General features: G+C 41.0%; 3 protein-coding genes across 5 annotated transcripts in view; 1 reads left to right on the top strand and 2 right to left on the bottom strand.

Moving 5' to 3' along the window:
• Positions 1–2,180, bottom strand: part of gba1 (glucosylceramidase beta 1) — an 8,439-nt gene extending 6,259 nt beyond the window's left edge. The window contains exons 1-5 of the mRNA XM_008280713.1: positions 2,051–2,180; positions 1,903–1,968; positions 1,638–1,829; positions 1,418–1,564; positions 584–717 (exon numbers count right to left, since the gene is read on the bottom strand). Coding sequence (XP_008278935.1) covers positions 584–717; positions 1,418–1,564; positions 1,638–1,829; positions 1,903–1,963 — 534 coding nt within the window. The 5' untranslated portion in view covers positions 1,964–1,968; positions 2,051–2,180. The remainder of the gene's footprint in view (positions 1–583; positions 718–1,417; positions 1,565–1,637; positions 1,830–1,902; positions 1,969–2,050) is intronic.
• A 1,522-nt stretch (positions 2,181–3,702) lies between these two features.
• Positions 3,703–17,563, bottom strand: dap3 (death associated protein 3). Its single transcript, XM_008280703.1, has 13 exons — positions 17,410–17,563; positions 17,189–17,230; positions 15,832–15,951; positions 15,010–15,111; positions 14,823–14,931; positions 14,640–14,732; positions 14,321–14,451; positions 11,199–11,279; positions 9,441–9,605; positions 9,297–9,356; positions 8,133–8,222; positions 4,121–4,238; positions 3,703–3,921 (listed from the first exon to the last, which is right to left on the bottom strand). Exons 2-13 carry the CDS (start codon positions 17,225–17,227, stop codon positions 3,836–3,838), a joined length of 1,194 nt encoding a protein of 397 aa, XP_008278925.1. The 5' UTR covers positions 17,228–17,230; positions 17,410–17,563; the 3' UTR covers positions 3,703–3,835.
• A 1,251-nt stretch (positions 17,564–18,814) lies between these two features.
• Positions 18,815–20,285, top strand: part of LOC103356527 (histone-lysine N-methyltransferase ASH1L-like) — a 31,584-nt gene continuing 30,113 nt past the window's right edge. For all 3 annotated transcript variants that reach the window (XM_008280698.1, XM_008280701.1, XM_008280702.1), the window contains exon 1: positions 18,815–19,922. The gene's annotated coding sequence lies outside the window, so the exon portion shown is untranslated. The remainder of the gene's footprint in view (positions 19,923–20,285) is intronic.

Below are 20,285 nucleotides of genomic sequence, written 5' to 3'. Positions count from 1 at the left end.
GTTCAGAGGTTTAAAGAAATTAAAAATAATAAGACGGAGTGGATCAAAAACATGAATTTACTGTTTGTATGTGTGTCCTGTGACATATTTAGGACATTTCTTGTTTAATGCTGGTGAGAATATCAATATTATTTTTAATGTAAGATTTATAAATTCACTATATAAATATACATACATATACCTGATGTATATTTGTAATAAAACATTATCCTTAAATATCTGTAAGATGTAAGATTGAACAAACTTTATCTCTAAAGCAGACGATTTCCCCCAAAACATGTAAGATGTTTTTCTCCTGAGCAGCAGCTGCATCTTTTCTTCTGGATTATTTAAATGATCTAAACTCAGATTAGATTAAATGTAGGAGCACCACTATTTCCAAGGCTGTAAATCATCATAAATAAGAATAATTACCATCAACTATGCTGCTCTTACTGTGATGTTAACGTGGACCAAGTTGGATGATTCACAGCGTTCCTCATAAATAACCTCAAAGTGGTGCATTGATCAGGTTGGAATCTGCAGATCTCTGGACTAAACTGAGCCTCCAGATCCCAACGAGTGGAAGGAGAAAGACGGAGACCTTCATATGGACGTCTTCGGCTGCCAGGGTGAAGTTGTCCAGGCCGTAGTCTCCAGGCGAGTCGGCGTAGGTGTACAGGCGGGTGGAGAAGTCGCAGCTGGCCATCGGGACGCGAACGACGCTGAAGCCGATTCCTGCAACCGGATTAGTTAACATGTAAAACAGTCGACGCAGCGTCGTGATGTGAAACCAGGCCGATCACATCAAACATGCTTCATAGAAACAGAAAAACATCTCCCACCACTGAGGTACCAGCAGATTCAGTGTCTTCTCTTAAATCACTTCTTAAAACCCACTTTCATAGTCTCGCTGTGGACTGATGTCCTCTTTTATTTCTCTTTTACATTTTCTCTTCCCTTTATAGCGGCACTGCCTCCTGTCCTGCTCTCTTTTCTCTTTCTTAACCTACTTTTATCTTCAGCTTTTATCTGTGATGTCGTCTTTTAATCAGTTTTACTAGTTTTATTATAATACACCTTCCAATAGGGACCCAGCCTGTAGTTTTTCATTTTTATTGTGTATTTTTATATTGTGAGTGTTCGCCTGCACTTCATCTTCGTGTTGTATAAGGTGCTATACAAATAAAATGTATTATTATTAAGACTCTGAAACAACATTCACTCTAATCTAGGGATTTTTTTTTAGCTTTATTTAAAGATACAGAGTTTGTTGGCAGCAAAGTGAGCAGAGAAACGCTGAATAATTCATCATTATTAAATCTAAAACAGTGTCTGTAATGGGTTTGATTTCATTTCCAGCCACATGAAACCTAAAACTTGACTCTAGATCAGCTCCTGTGCAGGACTGTGAGGGGTTCAGGATCATATTTGGTACCTTCAGAGGAGAAGTATTGCCTCAGCAGCTGCTCCTGTGACCCAGCAGACAGAGACAGGATGTTCATGGCTGCTGCGTCCGTCATGGAGCCGCCAAACCCTCGGACCTTCTGGTACTTCTGGTAGGAAACCAGAGTCAGCCTGAGGCCTGGAACAGACATGCACACATAAAGACACACAGTCTAGAGCTGCAGCAGCAGAACCCGTCCTGCTGGACTAACCTGTGGAGCTGCCGTTCACCTGGACCTCCGCCTCGCCAGCCTCCAGCCTGCTGCCCTCCAGGCTGCTCAGGTAGGAGGAGAACCGGCCTACTGGAGGCAGCCGGACCGGACCGATGCTGTCGCAGTAGGTGGAGTTGCACTCGCACACCACCGAGTCGTGTCCAAAGTTCCTGGAGATACATTTACTGCTTCCTGGACGGAGGAGAAAAAGAAAAGGTGACTTTTGTTCACAAACAGGAAGTGAACTGTGAGTTTAGGTGTTTACCTGCAGAGAGGATCAGTGGGGTCGAGACCAGGAGCAGAACCAGAACCACAGGAGAAGACATTTTATCTGCTAACAACAGATCCAGGTCAAATCTGACTGAACAAACTGCTGATCACATTTCACTGTCACATGATCTCAGGTTTCTCACCTGAGAGGATCCTGACGACTGAAACTCTGCAGCTACGTTGTTTGTTTGTTTGTTTGTTTGTTATTTACTCTCAGCTGTCACCTCAGTCTGCTCCAAGCTGCCATTCCAGCGTTTCAACACACTGCTCACCGCCTCACAGAAGTCATGTGACTCCAGAGATGGTCATGTGACTCCAGAGAGGGTCATGAGGTCAGCCCTGCAGCGTCCAGGAGCTGCAGCCAGGTGGCGCCACGCCCCCAGAGATCCACCAATACAGGAAGCTGCTGCTGCCTCATTCTGATTAAACCTGTGTTGATAGACTAGAATAATAATAAGAAGAAGAAGAAGAAGAAGAAAAAAATGAGGGTAAAGTTCCCTCAATATTATTAACAATACAAACCCATGTGATGAGACAAATTAGGATCTATTTTATTATTTTATCAGAAATATTTGTCTAATAATAGGAAAAAGAAAAAGAAAATTAGGGTTAAGTTCCCTCAATAAGGCCCTACAATGTTATATAAAATACAACTTAAAATACAAATATTCCTAAACCTGATTTGATCAGACAAATCAGGTTTAGGAATATTTGTCACCCCAAACATTTATATATATACTAAAAAAATAAAAAATAAAGTCAGAATTATCATAACAATGAGAAGAAGGAAAAGAATGATATATGAATTACAAATGTACCTAATTCAATAAATGAAGGTTAAAATTCTATGATATTGAAAACACCAAATGGTCAGACTAATTTAAATATATAAATGGTATAAACCTGAGACTATTATATAAAACACCAGTTAAAATCTGCATAAGACCCACATTCACCTGACTAAATGAGAAGTCGAGGTTCGTTTATATAACATATAATAACGTTAAATAAAACACAAATGTACCTCATGGTGTTAAATCTACTTGTGACTTATTTAAATATTTGGGTCAAATCTCAATAAAATTTAAAATGAAAACAATCTGGACTATTTAAAGTCATAAATTAAAGTGAATACATCATAAAATGATTCATAGATGAAGCCCAAATGAATCCAAAGTTTCACAGATAGAAACTTTAATGTTAGAAAAACTCCTTATACACATTTGTAATAACTTTGTTCTTCAGTGGCCTGTACGGACAGGAAGACACCAGGAACTGAAGATTAATTCTAAAAACTGGATTGAAGTACATGTTTTTACTGCTCTTTTTCTGGAGCAACTGGATTCAGTTCCAATCATGTGATCAAAACAGATTTTTAAAAACAACAATTCAACATGAGCAATGAAAATTAAAATGTAAACTCTTTAAATTCACATTCTAGTGGCTCATATTTCTGCCTGTAGGTTTGTTGTCTCTCAATTTCACTAAGTAACTCCCTTTATTGTGTGAAATGTGTCTAATAAATAAGTTATGTTGATCTAAAGTCATTTAATCAGCAGCTCTGACGAGGTTCTTCCTCTCTGCGTCTTCTTTCCCTCTAAAAAGTGTCGACAAATGCAGAAAACACATTTTTAACACTGTTCGTTTACAAAATGCACATTAACGGGACTTAAATCTGCAAAACGAGCAACTACGAGACATTAAAAAAAGAGTCCAAGAACAGAGTGGAACAGAAAAGACCCAACAAACAAACTCACCGTCAACAATCGAACCGGTGAACCAGAGAAAAATCAGCTTCACGTTTTTAACTTTTTATTATCAAAGCAACACTCATGCATCATAATTTACACATTTTACGGACGTTTGCATGTTGGCGTATTTCAGTAATATTACTATTTATGTGGGACATTTGTGTGACAGTTAAATCTTTACAGGAAACTGCAGAGCTTCTCCAACATCGCCGGATTCCTGTTGCTCAGAAACACGAGTTCTTTCTTCCCGTCTTCTGTTCGACCTGACGGGAGCAAATAAATCAGAGTCACATAAAAGTGTAAATTCTGTGATCGCAGCTCCTTGAACGTGAATATTTTCTGGGTTTTTTCCTCCTCTGTGGCAGTAAACTAAACATTTTTCATCATTTTTGAGGCAAAAATGAAACAATCAACAGTGAAAACACGTCTTGGTCACAACAGAGCTCCGTCTCCTTCACTCACTCTGCGCATGCTGCAGCCAGTGTCGGTCCATGTAGTAAAGGTAGCAGCTCTCAAACTCCTTCTCGCTATAGTTGGGCACCGACACCGGGATGAACGGGTCCATGCTGTCGAACCCCGTCTGAGTCAGAAAACAGGACATTAAATAATAGTTAGAATAAAGAATAACCTCCTTTTTTTCTATCGCATTTCTGAAAACCCTTTTCAAAAACAAAGTGCAGCGATAAAACATGTTTAAAAAGGCAGAAATTAAACGTTAAAAAAGAAGTTTGAGAATATTTTACAGTGCAAATCTGTACAGGTGAGATTAAATCAGTGTCAGTAAATAACACCAAGACAACACAGATGTGCACAGGAGGTAAACTGGGATTTATAGAGTCAAGAACAGCAGAAACAGAAAGTATTTCTATTTTTATTTTGAAGTCGTTCCAGTGAAAACCGCCAGATGTGGACAAAAGATGTTGTTTTGCTGAAATTTTAAGAGTCTAATTAGTCTTAAAGGTCAGATTCCACCAAGATTATCAGCATCGTTTTGCTTAATTTATGCACTTTTTGCACCTTCTGCTAATTCAAATGAATTTTAAACTAATTTGCAGAAAGAGTCCTGCAGCTCAGATACAGTAGAGAGTCATTATCCAGAGTGGAACCAGTCCTGTACCGACATGGGCTGGAAGTCTGCTCAGAGAGGAAGAAGACATCACTCCAGAAGAAACATAGAAAAGACAGATTACAGTTTGTAAATGCACACAGGGACAAAGAGCTTCATTAGTGGAGACATGTCCTGTGGTCTGATGGAACTAAACCTGAACTGTTTGGCCTTCATGACCATCGTTACATCTGGAGGAAAAAGGAGGAAGCTTGAAGCCTGAGAACACCATCCCAACTGTGAAGCACGGGGGTGGCAGCATCATGCTGTGGGGGTGTTCTGCTGCACTTCACAGAATAGATGGCATCACGAGGAAAGAACATGATGTGGAAATATTGAAGCAACATCTCCAGACATCAGCAGGAAGTTAAAGCTTTAAATGGGTCTTCAGATGAACAATGACCCTCAGCATAGCGCCAGATTAGTTACAGAGAGGCTTCAGGACAACAAGGTCAGTGTTGAGGAGTGGTCATCACAAAGCCCTGATCTCCATCCTGGAGAACATCAGTGGAGCAAGGAGACCAACAAACCTGACTCAGTTCCACCAGTTCTGTCAGGAGGAATGGACCAGAACTCATCAGACTGTTGTGAGAAGCTTGTGGAAGGAAACCCAGAACGTTTGACACAAGTCATAAAGTTTAAAGGCAATGCTACCAGATACTGAGGAGATGGATAGAAACTTCTGGTACTTCTAATGCTGGTAATCCTAACTGATCCTAACTGACCTGAAACAGGAAGTTTGGTCTGATTTCATGTCAGACAGTGAGACATAAAACATGGAAACTTCTGGTTTCAACTGTACACTTAATAATCTTTGCATTTTATTAACAGTTTTCACTTAAATTCCTGCCAAATAAAAACAACAGACTTTGCAAAGATCCAACTAAAGCATGTAAGCTGAAAAACGGTGCTTTTATTATTAGATTATATTCATTTCCTAAAGTTATCAGATCAGCTACTGTATATATAATAATCCTCTTTATCCAACAGAAAAACGCCACGACTCTCCAGAGGAAACAAGACTTAGACTTTTACTGAATCTAATGTTGCTCCGACGGTCCGGATGGCGTCCATTCTTCCCGACGACTGAAGATTTTAACGTAGAAATCGTTTATTTGCTGCCTTTAGGTTAATAAAACTTCCACATAAAGTCAAAGAAAAGGAGTAAACTTTCTACATCTGTTTGTTCAAAACTCTGAGAGCAGATTTAGGACTTATATTAGGAGAGACAAGTTAAACCTTCATTAATCCCACAGTTGGGATATTTGCATGATGTGAGCCGGTGATGCTGAAGGAGCTGAACCCCGCTGGGCTCCGACCTCCACAAAAGCTCTAAAGCTCCCGTTACAGCATTCAAACCAATACAAATATCAGCCCTTGTGTAACGCCCAGGGAAGAAATCGATAAAGCACATTTTTTAAAAAACCTGAATTAATGCATTACTAAAAAGTTACGCCCACACGGTCGGTCAAAGGTCAGCAGCTGAAGTCCAGAACTTAAAGCAGCAGTTTTTATTTGCTCCCGTCTCATTTTTCTTCACTGTGGGTTCATTTTTCTCTGCAGCATAACGTCCTGCAGCTTTATGGAAACACAACGACATGAAGAAGGACTCAGGAATGTTTTCTGTGCATTAAATTAGAATAAAAAGTGGAATTTCTTTGCAGGATTTCCCAACAGTGGATAAAAACGGAGGCTCTACATGCTGTACATTTGAAACTATTTTTAGTTTTTACACCCTCGCAAACATTTTGTGGGACAGTTTTGTCTCTTTCTGCTGTTTTGTGTTGTTTTTCCTTTTTTGTGGGTTTGCCTTCGGTTGTTGTATTTGTGTTTGATGCAGTTTTGTCCATGTTTTCGTGTTTTGTTTGTGTTGTTTTGCATCTCTTTGTCGTGTCCCGTCTGTTTTGTGGTTCAGTTTTGTCTCTTTTTTTAATTTTTGGAGGGTCTGCTTTTGGTTGTTTTCCTTCTGTTTGACGCAGTTTTGTGTCTTGTTTGTGTCGTCTCCCGTCTCTTTGTCTTGTCCTATCTGTTTTGTGTCCCAGTTTCGTCTCCACATCCTAAAGACTGATCAGCTGTAGAAAGTTGTTCCACCATCAGCTGAGTGTATCTCCAACAACTCACTCCTCTGTTCACCGGTTCTGAGCCACGCTGCATTTATTTTATTATTGAAATCACTTCCCAACTTGCCTCCTCTCTGCTCGGTGGAATCACAACCTGCAGTTCAGCCGAGAAGTTCCTGAATCGTAGCTCTTGGGAGTTCCAGAGGATATCTAAGGATATCAGTATCTGGAACTCCCAACTAGTCAGAACTGATGAAGCCTCTTGGATGAGAGGTGGAACGTCTTCAAGGAACTCAAGCAAGTCCAGTTGCTACCATTAATCTACGAGAATAACCATGACCTGGAGGACTGACACTCTTCATAGACACCTTCACTGGCTCTTGGTTGCACTTTTTGACAGAAGTTATAATGTTGTTGGCAAATTTTTACAATATACAATTTAATTTAGGATGTACGTCTGAGAGTAGATCACATTCACACACCAATGGCGACAGAGCTGCCATGCAAGGTGCTGCCTGCCATCAGGAGCACCTTCAGGTTCAGTGTCTTGCCCAAGGACACTTCGGCTGTGGAGGGGCGGGGGATCGAACCGCCAACCTGATTAGTGGACAACCCACTCTACCACCTGAGCCACGGCCGCCTGCAAATCTTTAAATTAAATATGGAAGTGGATTTTGATGAAATGTCACAATTTTAATATTAGATTTGGTTCATTTTCCCGACAAATGACACCTTTGAGGGCTGTCGGAGAGTTGAAAATGTAAAAATTCTTTCTGTTTTTACGGCTTCTGGCTCTTGTGTAATGCTGTATTTTTGGCGATTTTTAATAAAAGAAAACATCTCTTTCAAGTTGTGGAGTCCAGAGAGTTAAAATTTATATTTTTTTATCAGGCGGGATGAGAAAGTTACGAGTTTTATAGTCCAATTGTTGTCCTGTATATGTGTAAAGAGACGCTGATGGATTTACTGCTCCATGAGTAAATTGATCCGCTGACGTCTGATGGATAATGTCAGAAACGACTCGGTCACACGGTTTAACGCTACAAACAGGCCGGCAAGACGGGAACGGAAACATCAGAGGACTCATTCTGGGGTTTAAAAGCTTCTCATTGTGTAAAATATCCAATTAGTCAATACGGAGGGTGTAGACGCACTAAACAAGGAGTGAGAGATCAGTTTCAGGCGAGACTTCTGGATGTACTGCCTGTTGTGTTGCTCACAGACAACATAAAGTGTCTCATTCTGCAACCTCCTGACCAACTACCAGCATTATAAATGATGACTTCTACAGATAGTGAAGATCTCTCACCTCTCCGAGCAGCTCCTGAGGCAGGTAGGCAGATTTTGGCGTGAAGAGAGACCCAGTCTGGGACAGAGTGGTGATGATGGCGCCTCCGGTCTGAGACAAGAGAGAAAAGTTCTTCAGTTGGTATTCTGATGTACAGTCGAGAACGCAAGTTTACATCTGCTTGTAATGACCATGTACGTCCATCTTGAGGTTCCAACGACTCCTTTAAGTCTTAATTTTCTATGATGAGCTCGTTGTATTTTGGTTGTTTGGTAGATTTATTAAAGGTATTCTAGAAATATGACATTTGCTGGGTCATAAATATACATACAGCACCTTGAAGCACTCAGTTTCATGACATCTTCTCCTCTGATCCACTTTCAATAGAACCATCTGATCCACTCATTAGACTCAGACACAAACACTACAGTGGGAAAGTCTGAGGAGCTCAGCAAAGATCTGAAAAAACAAATCACTGACTTGAACAAGCTCGAAAAAAAGCAGCTTCAGATCCCAGAACCATCAGTCTGTCAGTATAAAGTTCATGGTCCAGTTGTGTTACTGCCATCAGCAGGAAGAAAACACAAACTACCAGCTGCTGCTGAGAGACGATTGGTCAGGATGGTCAAGAGTCAACCAGGAATCAGCAGAAAGCAGCTCTGGATGGATCAGAAGCTGCTGGAACACAGCTGTCAGTGTCCACAGGGCTTGACATCAACATGAGCTGAGAGGCTGATGAAGAAGGAACTTCTTCCTCTAGAAGCAAAACCTGAAAGCTCCACTGAAGTTTGATCACATGGACAAAGAAAAAGGCCTTCTGGAGGAGAGAGGGTGAGGCCTTCAACCCCAAGAACACCAAACCTACCATCAAGCATGGAGGTGGCAGCATCATGCTCTGAACTGAAGCTTTACACAAAGAAGATGGAACAATGAAGAAGAAGAAGGAGGATTACCTCCACATTGTTCAGGAAAACCTGAAACCATCATCAGAAGGTTGATCTTGGACACAGTTGGATGTTCCAACCAGACAATGAGCCCAAACACACATCAAAGTGGTGAAGAAATGGTTCCATCAGAAAATTCAGAGCTATAGCAGTCATTGGAAACTGAAGTCAGACCTGATACACATGGTCTTTACAAGTGGACGTAAGCTTTTGTTCATGACTCTAACAGTGTTTTTCTCACCCAGTCGTTCCTCACGAGCTTCTTCAGGTTGTGGATCAAAGTGAGCTCCTCTGGTTCCACCTGAGAAAGTGACAAACGTGAGCTTTTCTACCTGAAGAAGAAGAAGAAGAAGCAGCATTCAATGTGATTCCTTAGTGTTCTCACGTTGCTGTGATTCTCCTTCTTGATGGTGGACCTTCCCCACAGGGCGTTGACTCCGTCCACGACCACGGCCAGGCGGAAGTGAGCCCCCGGCTGGCCGCTCTGCAGCCTCAGCTCCTTCATCACCGCCCCCACCACGTCGCTGCTGCTCTTCACTCGAGAGATCCCCTGAAGACGAGGACACGCCGTCAGAGGGCCGACGACCGAGAAATCAGAGGGAATAAAACTGTAGATGTTAGCGGGAGACAATCTGAGCAGCAGAGTCGAGGTGAAGAGTGGGCGGAGGGCGTCGGAGGATCATTTCATGCTCAGTTTATCTGATTTTTATGCTTGAAAACAAACCGTGTCATGCATAACCTTTTAATGCTGGTCATGCTACTCCCAAAATTATCTGAATTTGAGCTTAAAATCAGAATATTTAATCAAAATCATTTTATTCTACGTGTCTCATTTAAAATGGCACAGCATGCACAAAAAGTTTAAAATGTCATTTCTGTTGTTTTGGTTAGAAAATGGTTCGATTTAACCAGCTGAGCACAAACTGGTTGAACTGCCGACAAGTTCTCGACTCATTAAGCGTCACTTTAACCCTCTGAACCCCAAAACCTGCCGTCTTGTCTGTAGTCTGTCACAAAAAAGTGCAAAAACGACACAAATTATCAGCCAGAACCTGTAAAAACTGAAATAATCCTGAGATTTTAAACTTCCGACAATCCTTTCTGACGTTATGTTCACTTGGTAAAATCATGATATTTCTTTAAAATTTAACATTTCCTTTAAAAATTACCCAAAAATCAACCGTTTGCACCGGATAGATTCTGCAAAAAACAAATAATTTTGCGTTCTTTGGTGCAACTGTGAAGCCACGACTGACTCAACTGAGACCAACATGTACTTCACAAAAATTCTGGAACTTTTTGACCGAATTCAGCAAGTTAGCAAATTAAAAGAGGTCAACCCTGTAACACCAAGTGCTTGGTATTTGACAGATTGTCAGAAGGTTCAATAAACACTCCCATTTCAAAAATTAGAATTTTCTGGCAATTATTTTATGGCTCAGGGTTAAATATTTACAGTATGTGGAGCCAACATGGTTGCTCCAATGTTGTTCACACTTATGGAGACTTACAAAAATGCTAATTCTGCTGCTTATTGCTCTAAACATGAATAATCAAAGAAGTTCAACTTTTGTTTTTGTCTTATTTTAGGATTTCTGGCATTCTAACTGTGTCATTCTGACATTTCTGAGTTCTGTCTCCTTCTTCATGGTTGTTCTGAGTCCATAGAGGTGCAGGACTTTATGTTACAGTGAAAAATGAGAGGAGCAAATAAAAAAACACCCACAAACTGTTTAGGGTTCAGAGGGTTAATACAGACGTCGAAACAGGAGAAAGATGAGAAAAAAATGCAACTCTAAATCAATCTACTTTGTCAGATAATGTAGCTGCTGATCAATACATGCATTAAATGAGTATACACAAGCTCACAGTGACACGAAAGGTCACGAAATTTGCACAAAAACAGGATTTAAAGCAGCAACATGGCGCTCAGACAGGGATAAACTCAGAGTCGCTCTCTGCCGATCCATCACTCGCTCACTTCATCAGCGATCGATCGGCGCCGAGCAGAGCCGGGGTGAAAGCTGAAACTTTAATGCCCCCTGTAGGGGAATCAGCCGGGCAAGAATAAAAGAAACAGGTAGCGGATGATGAAAACGTCCTGGGAGGCCCGAGATAAAACCGCATCAGTTGAACGCCTCACCTGATCCACCAGCTCTCCCAGCGGACGGTCTTCTTCGGTGAACTCCCTCTTCGTCCAAATGTAGCGCTGCGTCGTCTTCAGCTGAGGAGGGAAACGCGAAAGTTTCACTCACTGGCTTTTATGGGGTTTGTGCTCCAGGTATGTTCTTTCTCACCATCGACCCTCTGATCAACTGGACTTTCTTTCTCACTGGTTTTCAGAATTCAACCCTCTTTGAGGCTCTGCTCACCTGATTTTAATGCCAACAATGTACATTAACTCAAATTTATTTCAATCACAAATACATCTCAGTTCTAATTTGCAAACTGTACAAACTACACAATGTTTTATTTCATTCTTTGAGTCACTATTCAGAGCTCATGACTATATTTCAGAGATAAAACAGACTTCAGCAACAGACTGTTACAACCCTGCTGCTCCAAGCAACGTCACAGGAGGTCATTCCTCCCGACTGCAATCAGACTTTTTAATGCTTCAACCTAAGCACATTTGCACATTCTGTTCATTTGCACATTTCTGTATCTCTCTTATATATTCTTGTAAATTTGTTGACTTTTTCTATATTATACTTTCTATATTTTTATCTTATTTTACTTTATTAAACTTTCATTTTATACCCTAATATTCTGTGCTGTCTTTTGCTTTGTTTACCCCCTTTGTTGAATATTCATGCTGCTGTAACAACTGAATTTCCCTCTGGGGGATTAATAAAGTCAGGTTAAGTTTAAACCGTGGACCGAATGATTTTTTTTTTTTAAGTCACACAAATGTGTACATATATGAAGCACCGTGTTGCTTTGTGAAGTTCGTCTCAAGTAAAATACACAAGTTTTATTTGCTTTAAATTCAAAACACCGCAAGAAATGTGCTCTCAGTGTCCTCAGTAGACATACAGTGTTTAACAACTTCGTTAAACCACCTGTCTAATTTGTTAACACTGTGTGTATGAATACATATGAAGAGTTCATTTGCAAAATCAGATACCTCCATCTTCACAAACCTTCAGAAAACCCACGTTTCCATCGTCTACCTGAGACATCAATCAGTTGTCTCTATTGTTGTCATTTCTACTGAGTCAAATCCACTCAGCTTCACTTTGATTGATATTCTCTCAAGCAAACAACAAAAAAATAAGTTTTCTGAAAATCTACAAAACTATTTTTTTTTAGCTTTTAAAAAAAAAATTTAAACTGTATATTATAAAATTCCTGGATAACAATAATAATTGTATTTTAGCATTAAAAATATCATTTTGGTTGAAGAGCTTCTACATCCTGGTGTATGAACCGTTACAGAAACATAAGACATGATTTCAATGCTGCTAATTTAGTGACATAAACCTGACACTGGGTGGAGGTCTGATAAATCTGTTAAACGCTGTAACTTCATAGAACATAAATAAATCCCTACTGGTGCAGCATTTCTGTTACCTCATGGGATTTAGAAATCTCCTGCTTCGTCTGGGTTTCTTTGGATGTATTTGCACAGCATAAGCAGAGTCTGTTAGCTATGATGTTACCACGGCGGCACGTGATAACTGCTGAGCTCGTTGAAACACAGCACATCTAATAATCATGAGATTTCACTTTTCTGTGAATGCTGTAAAGAGACACGAGCCTTCTAAATTTGCACTTAAAATGCGTTTCTGTCTTTCCTCCATAACTCTGCATAATTTGGAGTAAAATCTTTACAAACTGCTGACTTTTGAGATCACAAGCGACCTCCGCATTCATTACACATTACCATGTTAGTGAGGTCCCCGGGTAACACTGGTCCTGAGCGAGTAGAGCTACAGGCAGCATTTTTATTTGCATATAATAACATATTCTATATACATATTATACAAAAATAATTTGGAAAAAAGCAGAAAAAGCCTTGTGGAAACGTTCTGATATGGTGTCACACTGATGTAGGAACCCAAAGTATTTATTTGACATTCAGATCTGACTTTATGCTCGTTAACACTGAGCTATTTCTGCTGCTTATTTAAATGATTAAACTAGTTGTGTTGCCTAAACTGTAAGACGACAGAGAACATTTTTGGTTTGCCTTGCTGCAGCTGAAATATTTACAACTGATTTTGTTGTTTTTATTGCACCCAGATCTTCCTTTTCGTTGCTCATGTTGAACATGTGGAGCCTGCAGGTCAACAAACTCTGTGTCTTTAACATAAGGTTCAAGAAGCCCTAAATCTGAGTAAATGAAGTTCTGTCGGACAGACATGTTGTGGAAAATGTGCACTTTTTTCTGTACTGGGCAGCACAAGTTTGCAGCACGATGTGTTTGCGTTAATTTGATGATGTACAGTCGTCCTCTAATGTATTCATCCACTTCCATTAAAGAAAAGGCTAAATTCACAACAGTCACTCAAATAAGTAGAAACGGACAAAAGTAATAATAAATAAAAATTTGCTAAATTATAATTTAGTGAAATAAGATGTTGGTTTGAATTGTGGTTGGAAAGAATAAATTAAAAAATATATTTTTTAAAAACTGTCCGAGACAAATCAGAGCCCTTTGCTGATGAGCAGTGGTCCAGAATACCTGTCAACAGGAGCAGAAGTCTGACTGAGAGTTACAGAAAACACCTGATGGCAGTGATTGGCTCAAAGGGCTGTTCAATAAATATTAGTTCACAGGTCCTATCGTGCTTGTTTTTTTAATATTTCTGTTGAACCACAATTCAAAAGCAATGTCATGATGTTCAATTTCAACTTATTTCAGTTGTTCTTTGTAATCCTCCTTTAATGGGAGGGTATGAATATATCTGAGGACGACTGTGCTGTGCAGCCTTTCACCAATTCGTTCTCTCTTCGCTGCAACTGCAAAATAAAAACGACCAAATTAATATTACATTCCTGTTGATGCGCTGCGAAAGAGATTAAGCTGCTGAACTTCAAACTCCTCGTTCTGCAGCTGCACATGTGGGTCGAATCAGGTGGCGTCACGCAGCAGTTCAGCTGCTTTATGTGTGTCAGCGTGTGAGCTGAGCCGCTGTGAAGACACAGTCGAGGCTCATTTAAGGTCTGCTGACGCTCGTTAATAATCCGACAAATACGCTAATGATCTCTGCAGGGTCATCGGGTTCGAACTGTAAAACGAAACACACGCTGCGCCGTCACCTGTGAGAGGAAGCGTTCGTTGCTGGTTCTGAAGCTGCGCAGCCACGCCGTGGCTTGTAGCGGCTGGTCGAAGCGAGCGGTGTTATACGACGAAGGCAGCAGCTCTCTGCAGTTCTTCACCCACAGATGAGCTGTGAAAGAAAAAAAGGTGTCAAAAGGCAAGTTTAGATGATGTAGTTGAGATATTTCATGTGTCTTTGCTGATGTTTTATTGTCTTGTTTTAATATTTTCACTGTTGCTTACTCGTTCTCTGGGAAAAGAAATGAGGTTTATCATTATTATTATTATTATTATTGTTGTTGTTGTTGACAGTCTCACCATCAGGAATGTGCAGCACCAGCCAGCCCTGAGCGTAGCAGAAGTGAATGGTGTGGCACAGAGACATGGTCTTCCCGCTGCCCTTCAGACCATCTGAACAGCTCGATAAGGACGACAGCAGGTTTATTCAGGAGCAGAAGAACAAGGAGACTGTGTTCATGTTTCTGTCAGCGTGAAGGATACAGAACAAATATCGCAGAGCAGGTTTGCTGTAGTCGGCTTTCTTCAGGTAGGAGATGACCTCCAGCGCCGGCGGCCGCACCATGACGCAGGCTTCGTTGAACGTCTTCATCTACAACCACACATCTATTCACATCCAGATACTTTACAATACCTCATTTGTTAATTTTATGTTCAGACGAGACGGTACCTGCTGCTGATAGCGATACGGGAGTCCTTTAGGAAACATAGTGCCGATGTGAGCAGAAGGCAGAGTGTAAAACTGTCCGAAGTGTTTCTCTGACTGACAGGCCTGCAGAGGAACAAAGTGAAGCTGTGGGTCAGTGAATGAGGACACGACCAACTGTGATGCTGCTGCAGCAGGAAACAGAAATCAGCTGCAACATGAGTTCACACAGATCAGAACCCGAAAAGTCTTCTGAAAAATAAATACACACAGCACTTAATAAGAATGTTAACACTCGAAGTACCTAAATATTGTTTATTTTACTTTTTTTAATCACGAAAAATTGCAGCATTTAGTTTTAACTTTTCAATCAATCCCTGAGTGTTTAACGAGTAACATACTGTTTAGTCAGGAAAAATTACGAAATTACGACATTTCATCAAAATCACTTTATTCTACTCGCCTCATTTTAAGACTGCCCAAAATAAACCCAATGCATTAATCAACGTCTGCAAAAAACTACAAATTCTGAGTTCCTCAATACGACAGAAGCGCAACGACTGAGTCAGCCGTGACCAAGAGTCAAAAATTCTGAGTTTTCAGGTGAACTGCAGGCCGTGTTTCCACAGAGCAGACAGGAAACGACAAAAGAGACTAAAAAGAAAATCCAACCTACTGGATCAATAAATAAATGCAGCTTGGCTGAGAAACAGTGAACAGAGGAGACAGTTGTTGGAAGATGCATTCATCTGATGGTGGAACATCTTTCTACGGCTGATGGTGGAACATCTTTCTACATCTGATGGTGGAACATCTTTCTACATCTGATGAGCTCTCTTCACTTACCGGATCATTCTCCTGTGTTCTGAAGACTGAGAAGGGTGCTGGTTCTGGTTCTGGTTCTTCAACCACAGCTTCCTGCTGCCGCCCACAACCACTCGTATGGAGAGTCCTGACATGACAAACCTGCAACATTTGATGACAACAGCTGTGAATGAAAAACATTTTGGTCCTCCTCCCTGTGACACATAACCTCTTTACTGTGTGTTTAATATACAGTTAAAAATGTAGATTTATTGCTCCATAATAAATAATAAGAATATACAATAATAAACAACAATTTGTAGTGAATTTTTATTTGTGTAGGTTTCTTATAAAAGGTTTCTTCTGGCTGAAGATGACATAAGACACATTTTTACTAAAATTACCACATCCAAAATCGAGTAATTATTCTGTAATCAGTATCAGAGTCTTTATTTTACTCCACATCAGTGGTTTTAGTGTCTAACAGTGTTTCTGGGATTTGGTTCCTCCAAGTGTCCATCAGCAGCTCTTGGTGCTTGAAGGCTTCCTCTCCATCACTCTGCTCTTCAGCTCCTCCACAGGTTCTGGATGGATTCAGGTCTGGTTTCTGTCTGGGCCGCTCCAACATCTCTGCATTGTTTCCTCTTCACTGTTTCTTCACCACTTTGGCTGCATGTTTCACATCATTGTCTTGTTGAAGCTCCAATGCTGCCAAAGGAGCAGTGTTCCTGCAGACCTCCTGATGTTCTCCTCTGTTCTCATGAAGCCGTTTCCTCTGACCAGGCTGTCTGGTCCGTCGGCTCAACAACAGCCCCAAAGCATCATGTTCTACCACCATGTTGGACTGTGGGGATGCTGCTCTTGGCCTTGGATGCTTCTCCTTTCTCTGTGTCCAAACATCTCCATGTTCATGAAGTGATGAGCAGCAGCTTTCTTCTCAGTCCTGGAGAAGTGGATCCTCCTTGTCTCCATGGAGACCAGCCTTGTTGTTGGTCTGCTGGAGTGTCTGATTGACATGTTGCTACCAGAACTGCTCACATTCATCAGGATGCTCTTGGTGCTGGTCCTTGGGTTCTTCTTGGTCGCCACCATTGTTCCAGTGCAGGGATCACGTCTGTCCTCCTGCAGCCCTTTGACATGTTCTTCAGTGAGGATCTCCTTGGACTTCTTCATGAAGCTTCAAACTGCGAACACTGGACCTTCAAAACTCCTGGTACAACTTAAAAAGCTTTAAACGTCTCCACTAACATCTCTAACACAATGTTTTACTGTCTTTGTCACTTGTTTGTTTTATTTCCAGCCAGATGAAACCTTTTGGTCACATAATAAATCACTATAAATCTAAATTTAGCATGGTTATGATTAACTTTAAGGCTAAAATGTAGCTGCAGCTTCTTACCGTTTGCCGCAGCCTGAAGCTGAGTCTGTGAAGAGCCATGATCTGAAACAAACGGCCACATTTCAGAGAGGAGAAGCCCCAAACAGACAGGAAAAGTGCAGAAACACAGCAGCGTCCTGTAACCTTGTATTACACAAACACTGAGCTAAAGGCTAATAGCTAGCTTTAGCTCCGCAGCTAGTTTAAGCGGCCGGAGCTCAGACACGCCGGCAGCGGCTCACCTGCGGCTCCCTGCGGGGGATTTACACCGACGTCCACCGACGAAACCACCGGGTTCGAGTTAATAAAGAGAAGTAATGAAGTGAGGCTGCAGTCGGAGTCAGTGTGGCAGGTCTGTCATGGACACCGCCATCATGCTGCACACTGCAGGAAGTGACGTAGCTGCGGCCGCTTGCCAATCAGAACGCAGCAGCAAGAAAACAACAAATGAGGAAAATGGAGACACGTTGAGCTGCGTCTGACCGTTACCTGCTCACTAATCGATTAGTTATTAAGCCTATAAAATGTCAGAAAATGTCGACCAGTGGTTCCCAAAGATGACAGATTTTTTATTGTGTCCAAAAATATTCAGTTTACTGACACAGAGGAGGAAATAAATCAGAAAATATTCACATTTAGGAGGCTGCAATCAGAATATTTAGACTGTTTTTATTTTTTACAAATACTTAAACTGACAAACTGATCAGCTGTTTGGCCTCTACAATGTCAGAACATGGTGGAAAGTGTGAGTTCGTGTTTCCCAAATGCCCAAAAACATTCAGTTTAGAAAAAAAAGCCCAGAAAATATTTCCATTTAGGAAGCTTAAATCACTGATTTCTTTCTTAATTTTCTTCTAAAGAAAATGACTCAAACTGGTCAATTGATTCTCAAAATAGTTGGCGATTGATTTAATAATTTACATGTAACTGATTAGTTGCTGTACTCTACCTGCATTGGTTCAGCACTTAAAAAAATAAGAATAAAATAAAGCCTGTAATGTCTGAAGCACAACCTTTTAAATCAGAATTTATGGGAGAGTTTGTGCACCTTTTAAATAAATAGCAACAGCATAAGAGAGCCCAAGGATGCCTTATTGCTCTGCCATAACTCATGGTAGAATATTTAAACGAGCAGAAAAAGAAAACGTTCTCAAGTCTCAGCTATGAATAAATATATTGAAATGATCACAAATGTTTTATAAATCAGGTGATTAAAAGTCATGTTTTGTCTCATCACATGACATGTACTTGACTGTGACCCTAATAAGAAGTTTATTAATGTTTATTAATGTCCTTTATTAGACAATATAACTGGAGACTATGAAATGTTGTTCAGTTGTCTTTGGCAACTGCAAGGAGAAAAACTACAAAACTACAAAACCTACGACTACAAAACCACGACCTCATCTTGCAAAGCAGGTATTTATAATGTCAAGCCAACCTGTGCAGGTGTGTGTTTGAGCTTCACTGATGGCTTTTAAATATATTTTTCTTAATTAATTAGTTATTTTTAAGGAAAAAGTCTAAATTCTCTGATTGCACCTTTCAAATGTGAATATTTTCTGTTTTCTTTCCTCCTTCATGACAGTAAAATGAATATTTTTGGACAAGAAGCAGATTTTTCACCATTTTCTGACATTTCACACAAAACAACTAATCAAGGAAATAACCTACGAGGAAAACAACAGTTGGTTGCAGCCTTGATTAGACACTAAAACTGCAATTTGAGCTTCTTAAATGTGAATAATTTTCTAGTTTCTTTCCTTTTCTGTGATAGGAAACTGAACATATTTCATCATTTTATATTGCTGCTCAAAAATATAGTCAAACAATGACGTTAATGAGGAAAATTCTTAATTAACAAACAGTGAAAATATTATTAGTTGTAGCTCTGCTTGTTTTTTTTATCTATTGTGTATGTTATTTTATGATTAGAATATTGATTTATACTGAATCACATTTAAACGTGTTTTCATGTTGTGCTGGTTCTGCTGCAGATCTGGGAGGAAACATGAGTTTGGGATCGATGTGTTGTGTTTAAACGATGCATGACGAGCAGCTCTGCATGTTAACTTCTCAGCAGCTCGGTCCGCCTCTCCTGCTCGATCCTTCGCGCAACTTTTTCTGCGCGGCTCCCTAAAAAATCCTTCCAGCGGCCCACTTTAGCCAAGTCGTCGCCATTTTATTAAGCGCCTAAATAGCCCTCCCCAATCGCCTATTACGAACCGCAATGAGATCCTGTGCTGTGCTGCGTTCGCCGTTTTCTATCTCCTCCTCTGGCCACAACACGAAAATGGCCACGCAGTTGCATTCCCGCACATCCACGAGGGCGCACGGACACGCAGCCGCAGCCGTCGCTCCTGCAGCGCCTGACCGGAGCACATTTTGAGGCATTTACAACTGAGCGGGAGCTGCTGTAACTTTCCCCCAGAGAAAGTGGGCAAAAAAAAAGAACAAGGGGAAAAAAAAAAAAAAAAAAAACAGGATCCAGTGTAACCAGTCCGCCACCTAGCTGCGGAGACGCGCCGACGGAGCAGCTCCGTCGACTGAGTGATTATGAAAACACCCGCGCCAATGTTGTTGCACAGTCGCCGCTGCGCTCCGATGGCACCGAAACTCGCTTTTAGGAGCCGTTTTAACCTCCGCCGGCCTTAGTTATGTAACCAAAAAGCGGCATCTAATGCACCAGAAGCCGCGGAGAGCAGGACAGCAACACCTTCACCTCCTGCCAGTTGGCTCCGGGACGCGCTCTCGGGTAAGTAGCCTACGTAGCCTTATTACAGATTGTCATGGCAGTCTGTATTAATGTGTGCAGGCCTGTCAGCGGGCGCAAAAAAAAAAAAAGAAGCGAAGCGCAGCGAGGAAATGTTGTGCATCCGCGTTGCTTTTGCTTTTGCGCTAATTTTATCCCCTTGTTGCCGAGTGTGTTTCCGTGCGCGGCGATATTTCTTATTCGAGTGTTGCTGACAGCAGCAGAAGGCAGAGGACGGAGAGGAGAAGGTGGCTCATCCACACCAGCAGGAATCACGGTTTTTTTTTTTTTTTTTTTGGTTGCTGCGCAGCCTCCCGCCTCCATGAGTTTGGATATTTTTTTTCTCTTGTACGACGCGTGAATGTG

Source organism: Stegastes partitus, unplaced genomic scaffold (assembly GCF_000690725.1).
Source record: "Stegastes partitus isolate 25-593 unplaced genomic scaffold, Stegastes_partitus-1.0.2 Scaffold207, whole genome shotgun sequence".
NCBI classification, from domain to species: domain Eukaryota; kingdom Metazoa; phylum Chordata; class Actinopteri; family Pomacentridae; genus Stegastes; species Stegastes partitus.
This window is presented reverse-complemented; position numbering and strand designations above follow the sequence as displayed.